This window comes from Protopterus annectens, chromosome 2.part0 (genome assembly GCF_019279795.1).
Source record: "Protopterus annectens isolate FY-2018-M chromosome 2.part0, PAN1.0, whole genome shotgun sequence".
Lineage (NCBI taxonomy): Eukaryota > Metazoa > Chordata > Ceratodontiformes > Protopteridae > Protopterus > Protopterus annectens.
The window spans coordinates 1,121,549,876-1,121,559,764 of NC_056728.1; the positions used below are offsets into that span (position 1 = coordinate 1,121,549,876).

At 39.4% G+C, this 9,889-nt stretch overlaps 1 protein-coding gene across 1 annotated transcript in view; it reads left to right on the top strand.

Moving 5' to 3' along the window:
- The first annotated feature begins 1,209 nt into the window (after positions 1-1,209).
- Positions 1,210-9,889, top strand: part of OSTC (oligosaccharyltransferase complex non-catalytic subunit) — a 226,988-nt gene continuing 218,308 nt past the window's right edge. The window contains exon 1 of the mRNA XM_044061316.1: positions 1,210-1,424. Within this exon, the coding sequence (XP_043917251.1) occupies positions 1,286-1,424 (139 nt within the window). The 5' untranslated portion in view covers positions 1,210-1,285. The remainder of the gene's footprint in view (positions 1,425-9,889) is intronic.

Consider the following 9,889-nt stretch of genomic DNA (forward strand, 5'->3'; position numbering starts at 1 on the left):
AACTTTCTAAGTTTATAAGAGCAATATTTAAAATCTACTTTGGCTTTGTCCATATTTATTGCGCCAACAGATTTAACAGTAGTCACTTCTTAACGCCGCCCCCCCCCCCCCCCCCCATGATACTCGGGAATCAAATGGGTTTGGGGTGCAAGGCTAGGCTTGTTAGGGCCCTAGTGGTCGTTAGTCTAGTGAAAACCTATGTTCCCCAATTCTTTAAGAAAGTTATGCGAAGGGAAGAGGGGGAACCATACCTGCTCTAATGGTACAAAGATATTGAGCGAGTATCAGACAATGCAGTTATATCGAAAAATATATTTCTATAGATGCTGAGCGGGAACGAATATCAGACAATATATAGTGTTTTATCCTTACATTAAAAAGGAAAATTCAATAAAGACCATACCTTTCAACATCTTAGAAAAAAAAATCCGGACAAAATTGTACACTTTTTAAACATTACAAACTTAGAAAGCTGATAGAATTACAGGTTTTGCATTAGCATGACATTTTCTGAAGGGTATTAAGTCTGAAACTTAAATGTCTGTCAATATTTTCTGACTTCAACACTCAACGATTTATCAGCTATTTGCCAGATTGACGAGAGACCAAAATATGAGACAAAATCTGGACATTCTGCGAAAATCTGTACGTTTGAGAGGTGTAGCATGTGCAAACTTTACAGTTTCACGACCTAGTTAATTACTTTAGTACAAATAAGCAAAGTAAATACTTTCTCGATACTTCTGATCAATATTATGAAAAAAATGTATTATTACATCAAAATTGTTTTTTTTTTTCCATAATAGTCTCACTTTGCCACGTTGCCACAACCAGACTAATCACTGCATAAAGTTGGGGTCCTAAGCCCTCATACCCGAGAGGGAGAAAAATCAACCAATAACAGGCAAAGAACACAGAACATAACCCAACCAACTACCACCTTCAAATTCTCACCAACCAAACGCTTTATCGTGTTCATGTTCCCGTGACACGTTATTTACCAGCAGGTCCTTGCAGAATTGCAAATCATTATTAAAAATTAATGGACATTCTTAAATGTGGTTAACTGTCAGTGAAAAATAAAAATGTATATGTACTTTATATTTTAATGCCCTATGTGTGTAGTCAAACTTAGATACCTGCTTCACACTTAGCCCTCGCGTATGAGTTTTATTTCGCCAACAGGACCTTAATAGATTTCGCTTCCGGGACACGTTGGGATTTTTTTTTTCTTTTGCAGAGTTGTGTTAGTGTCTAAAGCTGTTTGGATTTGCTGAAGTTAAACATGGAGACTTTTTACAAAATCCCATTTGTAGTGTTGGAGTGCCCCAACATAAAGTTAAAGAAGCCGTCCTGGTTACATATGCCTTCAGCAATGACAGTTTACGCTCTGGTTGTTGTTTCTTACTTTCTAATTACTGGAGGTAATCAGTGTCGCTGCAATTATTCTTTGGGGTTGGGGAAGGTTGTCCTGTTTTTGGAGAATTGTAGAGAACCAGAAAAAAAAAATTCTGAGTGTTCAGTTGTAGTTTGGATTTATTATTTAATGTTACTCTATCCGTGTTATAAATTTTATATGAAATACTTAAACGATTTTTGGATAGGCTTGTCACAACCATGAGCTCAAACTTTATTTTTTAAATCAAAACATTACTGTTAACTTGGGTGCTATTTTATTTATAATTAGTCTATACTGCTGTAAATAACTTTTCTTATTTACGTAAAACAAATTTTCTCTCTGTTCATCGCAGTATCCAGCCTTATGATTCAACGAATATATTTTATGGTTTACGCGTACTACCTGATGATACTCATCTTTCTAAGTCACTTGGAAACTTGACAACGGGAATACTACATTGGGAAATATGTATGTTTTAGTGTAGAATATGTAATGTACGTTGCGTTGCGTAAATAGTATTCTTTGATTAAACACAGTCTTATTTGCTGACATCTAGCCATGGCCCATACTCCGGCATTGGTTTGATGCTTATATTGACTTAAGCATGCAATGGCTTTACTATTCCAAGCTATTCTTATGCTAAGTGGCACTGCAGTGGTAGAGTGAGCTTGCTAGTTTATCAGCTGTAACTTTTAGTTTTTGTTTTTAGATGGTACATGTTGGAAGCTGCCCGCATCGCATTGATAATTGCCACTTGAGAACTGCATTGTCTGGGCTATTAGTGAGAAATAATGGCTTACAGTAATGGTTGCTTTCTTAAAGAGGGGAGTACTAAAATTCTGAAGCAAGACTTGGGATAAACTTTTATAATGAAAAATCATATTTGTACTGTTTAGTGCACGAGTTTTCATAATGTTCTGTACCTGTAAGTACAGTTGAGTAAGGATCATAGCTCTCAACCTTCCATGTCCAAAATGAGGAACACTAGCCGTCATAATGTGGAACACATGCTAATGGCTTACTAACAACTTCAACTAGGAAGGCCATGGGATGGTTAAAATATGCTGGTTTTACTTATAAAGAAGCTGTTTTAATGAATTAATATGATTCATTTCTATTTACAATTGATTTCACTTAAAAAAAAAAAAAAAAATGCCCAACACTGAATGTGTGACAGAGTCTTTCAATGTGGAACTTTGAGGAACATGAACTTTTTAAGACCCCAAATGAGGTACGTTCCTCGTAATGAGGTACACTTGAGAGGTTATGGTAAGGTTGACAACAGATTTTTTGGAAAGGAGAATCTCATCTGTTAGAGGTTTCAGATGCTTAGTCATAGTTTTCATTTTTCTGTTTTGATGTTTCTTCCATCAACGTAAAATGTCCCATTTAAGGCTATTCTCACAAATTTTGCCCATGGGCTGTGAATCTAGTTTGTGGATAGTGATAATTTAGATACAAATTTTGCCAAATTTGTCACTGCTTCAATTTCTGTAATAACTGATTAATGAATTCCTAAAAAAATGTCTGCAACAACTGATAAGTGTATTCATTTCTAATAACAAATGCATATAGTAAAAATAGTAAAAGTGTGGATTGTTGTAAAAGGTGCAATGCCCCATTGAATATCGACTTGTAAGGTGAGCAGTATTGCCTTAACTTTGAAAGGAAATATTAGGTCAGCTAGAGGTCGATACAGATAAGTACCATCCAAATCATTATTCTAAATTCTGGTTTATGTAGGACTATCAGAGAAGTCAGTTGGACAGTTCTCACAAATCCTGTCATTTCTTGGGGCTGAGATTCCAGTTTGTAAAGTTTAACTAATGTGGACCGTTCCTGATAGGTGGTGCCTTTATGCACACCCTGAACCATAACATTCTTGAAGAAACATTGTGATTTTGCTACTCCTTTTATGGAATGAATTGTTTCCATCCCCTGTAATAGTCTGTCATGCTTTTCATAGTATTGTTCCCAGGAGTGCTTCTCAAGTGCAAATTTGAAACGTGAGTGCATATCAAAACAGCAAAGCAAGCCAAGTAAAGCAGTAGGTGTGTTCAACAAATTATAACTTGTATTTCTAAATTCACTTGTTTAATTCCAAAAATAAGTCAAACATAGTTTATACTATAGGAAGCATATCACTTCTACTGTCAGATGCTTTTTTTGTCTTGCTTGAATTTTATTTTGAATATATATTTATTTTGAGTAACATATTTAAACTTACAAAATCATTTTTCATTTCTAGAATTTTAGAGATTTTGGGCTTCTTTAATGAATTTCTCATAATTACATGAAATACAGTTACTTGGCCATTTGACAGGGCTTGTTTTATCACATCAAGGCACTTCTCCATAGCAAAAGAAATGAATAACCTCCACAGGGATTTACAGTTTATTTGCTGAAGTTCTGGCATCCTTGGTTCTAGCTGCCATTCCAGTGTTGAGGGTCAAAAAATTTTGTCCTTACGGCTTTCAGTAGTATTTCTTGACTCAAGGATGTTGGAGGTATGCATGACGTAGCACAGGAAACACGTGGGACTTAGACTTATCTCCAATGGATTCCTTTAGTAAAATTTGAAAGTTGTGCTCTATATCCAGTGAAGTCTTTCTGATGACATTCCTGTATTTTTTAATTAAATTGATTACTGTGTATCCAGTTAGTATTTTTGTAGGCTATATGGATTCCTTTAGTAAAATTTGAAAGTTGTGCTCTATATCCAGTGAAGTCTTTCTGATGACATTCCTGTATTTTTTAATTAAATTGATTACTGTGTATCCAGTTAGTATTTTTGTAGGCTACTTGATACTTTCCTGCAGAGAATTTTCACTGTCGTATTGGAGTGAACTGGAGAATGAACTGCTAGAAAGTATGTAAGCTGTAGTGCCCAGTTCTATATTTTGTATCACTGTAGTGTGGGTAGGAATTTGTTTCTTGTTTTGTTTAGCTACCACATGGCTGTTGCATAGTTTTGGATCAGTATTTGACAGGATGTAACACCTTCAATACCACCTATGAGATCAACACTGCAGGCATTTATTTTTGTATTTACATGTTGCAACCATATTGGATCCTGCCACTTGCTTCATATTGACAGAGCTTGCATGTGAGTTTTCATTGTGTGATCTTAAGAGTCTTCGGTAATAGTTTAAGATGATGAAAAACTGATTTCAAAAGATTCAGACAGATGAGTCAATAATTTGTGTTTTTGCTTTTCTTTTTACTGGAACATTTTGATTTTTGTGATGTTACATTTGGTCTTGGATGATGCTGAAGGGGCAGATTTTTTTTTTACATATAGTCTGATATTGGACATAGCAGTTGTTCAAAAAGTTATGCATCTTAAAGCAGTGAATTAATCATCTTCTTCTTTCGGCTGCTCCCGTTAGGGGTCACCACAGCAGATCAACTGTTTCCATTTCTTCCTGTCCTCTGCATCTTGCTCTGTCACACCAACCAACTGCATGTCCTCTCTCACCATATCCATAAACCTTATCTTAGGCCTTCCTCTTTTCCTGTTACCCAGCAGCTTCATCCTTAGCATCTTTTTCCCAATATACTCTGCATCCCTCCTCAGCACATGTCCAAACCAACGTAATCTTGCCTCTCTGGCTTTGTCTCCAAACCTTCCAACTTGGGCTGACCCTGTAATATACTTATTCCTAATCCTGTCCATCCTTGTCACACCCAGTGCAAATCTTAACATCTTCAGCTGTGCCACGTCAAGCTCTGATTCCTGCCTTTTTGTCAATGCCACTGTCTCCAACCCATATAACATAGCTGGTCTCACTACCCTCTTGTAGACCTTCCCTTTCACTCTTACTGGTACTCGTGTGTCAAAAATCACTCCTGACACACTTCTCCACCCACTCCGTCCTGCCTGTACTCTCTTCTTCACCTCTCTTCCACATTCACCATTACTTTGAACTGTTGATCCCAAGTACTTAAACTCATTCACCTTCGCCACCTCTACTCCCTGCATCCTCACCATTCCTCTATCCTCCCTCTCATTCACACACCTATATTCTGTCTTAGTCCTGCTGACCTTCATTCCTCTGCTCTCTAGAGCATATCTCCACCTCTCCAGGGTCTCCTCCATCTGCTTCCTACTCTCACTACAGATCACAATGTCATCTGCAAACATCATAGTCCACAGGGACTCCTGTCTGATCTCATCTGTCAACCTGTCCATCACCATAGCAAATAAGAAAGGGCTCAGAGCTGATCCTTGATGTAATCCCACCTCCACCTTAAATGCATCTGTCACTCCCACCGCAGACCTCACCACTGTCACGCTACCCTCGTACATATCCTGTACCACTCGTACATACTTCTCTGACACTCCCGACTTCCTCATACAGTGCCACAGCTCCTCTCTAGGCACCCTGTCATATGCTTTCTCTAAATCCACAAAGACACAATGCGACTCCTTCTGACCTTCTCTGTACTTCTCCATCAACACTCTCAGAGCAAACATCGCATCTGCAGTGCTCTTTCCTGGCATGAAACCATAGTGCTGATCACTAATCATCACGTCTCCTCTTAACCTAGCTTCCACTACTCTTTCCCATAACTTCATGCTGTGACTTATCAGTTTAATCCCTCTGTAATTACTACAGCTCTGCACATCACCCTTATTCTTAAAAATTGGTAGCAAAATACTTTTTCTCCATTCCTCAGGCATCCTCTCACTTTCCAAGATTTCATTAAACAATCTAGTTAAAAACTCCACTGCTATTTCACCTAAACACCTCCATGCTTCCACAGGTATGTCATCGGGACCAACAGCCTTTCCGTTCTTCATCTTCTTCATAGCTATCCTTACTTCCTCCTTGCTAATCCACTGCACTTCATGATTCACTATCCACACATCATCCACCCTTCTCTCCCTATCATTCATCTACCCCTCAAAGTACTCTTTCCATCTGCTCAACACACTCTCCTTGCTTGTGAGTATGTTTCCCTCATTATCCTTTATTACCCTTACCTGCTACACATCTTTACTAGCTCGGTCCCTCTGTCTAGCCAATCGGTACAGGTCCTTTTCTACCTCCTTAGTGTCCAACCTTTCATACAACTCTTCATATGCCTTATCCTTAGCCACCTCTCTCTTTGCCATGCACCTCATCTCCTTATACTCTTGTCTACTTTCTTCGTCTCTGACAATCCCATTTCTTCTTCGCCAACCTCTTTCTCTGTATACTCTCCTGTACTTCTTCATTCCACCACCAGGTCTCCTTGTCCTCCTTCTTTCCAGATGTCACACCAAGCACCTTTCTAGCCATCTCTCTTACTAGCTCTACTGTAGTTACCCAGCTATTTGGTAACTCTTCACTGCCACCCAGTGCTCGTCTTAACTCTTCCTGAACTTCACCTCACAATTACCCTTTTTCAGTTTCCACCATTTGATCCTTGGTGCTGCCCTCACACTCATCCTCTTCTTCTTGATCACCAATGTTATCCTACAAACCACCATCCTATGCTGCCTAACTACATTTTCCCCTGCCACCACTTTACAGTCTCCAATCTCCTTCAGATTGGCCCTTCTACACAAGATATAATCCACCTGTGTACATCTTCCTCCACTCTTGTATGTCACCCTATGCTCCTCCCTCTTGTTAAAATACGTATTCATCACAGCCATGTCCATCCTTTTCGCAAAATCCACTACCATCTGACCTTCTGCATTCCTTTGCTTAACAGCATACCTACCCATCACTTCCTCATCCCCATCTGTTCCCTTCACCAACATGCCCATTGAAATCTGCTCCAATCACCAGTCTCTCACCCTTGGGTACAGTCATCACCATTTCATCTAACTCACTCCAAAAATTTTCTTTCTCACCAATCACACACCCAACTTGTGAAGCATATGCGCGAACAACATTCATCATTACACCATCAATTTCCAGCTTCATAAACATCACTCTGTCCGACACTCTTTTCACCTCCAAAACACACTTGGCATACTGTTCCTTCAGGATAATGTCTACGCCATTTCTCCTCCCATCCACACCATGAAAAAGAATTTGAAACCACCTCCGATATACCTAGCCTTGCTCCCCTTCCATCTGGTCTCTTGCACACACAATATACCAACCGTCCTTCGGTCCATCATATCAGCTAGCTCTCTCCCTATACCAGTCATACTGCCAACATTCAAAGTTCCGACCCTCACTATCACAGTCCTAGCCTTTACCTACCTTCCGGCATGCCTTCCGCCTCTTCTCCTCCTTCGGCCAACAGTAGCCCAATTTCTGCCAGCACCCTGTTGGCCAACAGTACTGGTGGCGGTCATTGTTAACCCGGGCCTCGACCGATCCGGTATGAATTTCTGTACTGTTTTCTGCATGTATGGTTTGGCAAAATTTTATGCCGGATGCCCTTCCTGATGTAACCCTCCCCATTTATCCGGGCTTGGGACCGGCACAAAGAAATGCACTGGCTTGTGCATCCCCAGTGGCTGGGTTAAAACAGTGAATTAATCTGTTGTGAAAATTGGTTTGCCTGTGTAAACTCATGCAGAAATTTACCTCATCTTGCACTTAAGGAAGAAATATTTTTTCAAACAATTGTCTTTTGCAGTTCTTAGAAACTGAATTTTGGGTAGACTCCAAATTAGGCTTTGTTCATTCTAATGTAATCTCATAACTTTTAAAAATATATTTCACATACAACCCATCCATTGAATGCATTGTTTTTGTAGAAACAGTTGTCTAGGTTAAATTTTTGTTTTTCTATACCTGTGATGGACAAATACTGGAGCAGGCAATTTGTGAAAGTCAGTGGAACTAGGCTGAAAGGGATGGCTATGAAATGGTAGTGACTTTTGCCAGACTTGTACATCAGGAATTTACTGTTGTAGAGCGAGAGATTTGAATGTAAAACAGGCGTTTTGTAAGTCTACTGGCATTATCCAAGTATCATATGGAATAAGTAAAGTCAAGGATAGGAGAAAAAGCATTGTGAGTTTAGTATTTTAACACATTTTTGTTTCAGAGCATTTGGATTTAGAATGGGCCTGATTAGCTTTGCAGTTTGGAGCTGTTCAAAATTCTAACCTTTTTGCTGTTGACCCAATGGGACTGCTTCCATTTCTTATTGCCTTGTGGTGTGTGAACTGCACCTAGACTCCTAGGTCAAGATGTGTAAATTATGCTTTTTTATGTTCTGCTGCAGATGAATTCTCTAGCAATAGGTTATAGAGACAGTTTATGCAACCATTTGTGTTTTAGCACTATATTTTAGTTGTATTAAGAATATCGTTTTTACCTACAGGCATGATGATGCAATTTTATAATATTTCTGTGATGAGGAATATGGATTAAAGCATAAATTCTCATTTGCCATTTTCAGACAATTAACTCAACCGTCCGACCCATGTTGATAATGGTGAAAAAGGGAGTTGTGATTAGCAAACGGATATGCAGAGTGGTAGAAAGTAAGATGGGAGATGAGCAGTTCGGATTCAGATCAGGATGTAGCACAATTGACCCAGTGTTTATAATGAGGCAGATAGCTGAGAAGATGTTAGAGATGAAGATAGAGTCCAACTGGGCATTCCTAGACTTGGAGAAAGTATGTGGCAAGGTCCCTAGAATGTTGATTTGGGTAGTTATGTGGTGGTTCGAAGTCCCAGAAACACTGGTAGAATTAGTCCAGGCTATGTACAAGGACCCAATGACTCAAGCAGGACAGCATTCAGTCTCACAGAAGGGTTCCCAGTGGGAGAGGGTGTCTATCAGGATTCGGCTCTGAGGCCACTGACATTCATACTGGTGATGGATTACATTAGCAAACAGGTTGGAGTGGACAGGTCAATAAAGTTGCTGTATGCAGACGATGTGGCATTACAGGCCAACTCTGAGCAAGAACTTAGGCAAAGGATAGGGGAATGGAATGCAAAACTGAAGTCACATGGGATGAAACTAAGTGCAGACAAGACAGTGGTAATGGCAACAAATTGGGGAAATAAGAGGCTGAGAAATGAAAAGGGAGGGAAGATAGTGGAACTGGTTAACAGTTTCAAGTACCTGGGAAGGGTGGTTGAGGTGTGAATGAGGAAGTCAGAGCTATAATCAGTGGGGCTGCAGCCAACTGACATAGTGTCAGGTGTAGCTTATGTTGGAAGAATGCCAAAGAAACTGAAAATTAAGGTGTACAAAACAGTGGTGCGACTAGCACTACTGCATGATACAGAAACCTGGGCAGTAAAAGCAGAGCAAATGAGGAAGGTAGAGGTGATGGAAATGAAGTGTCTAAGATATGTGGTAGATTGCACACTGTAGGATAGACAAAAGAAATGACATAAGAGCAGAAACCAAAGTATTAGCAATTTGAAGAAAAAGCTCAAACAGAACAGATTACTGTAGTTTGGGCACAAGTGCAGAAAAGCAGAAGATTATCTGGTGAATAAGATTTAAGACTGACCAGAAGAAGCAAGAAGAAACAAGGGCATCAATTAGAGGTGGATGGATTGTATGAGAAAAA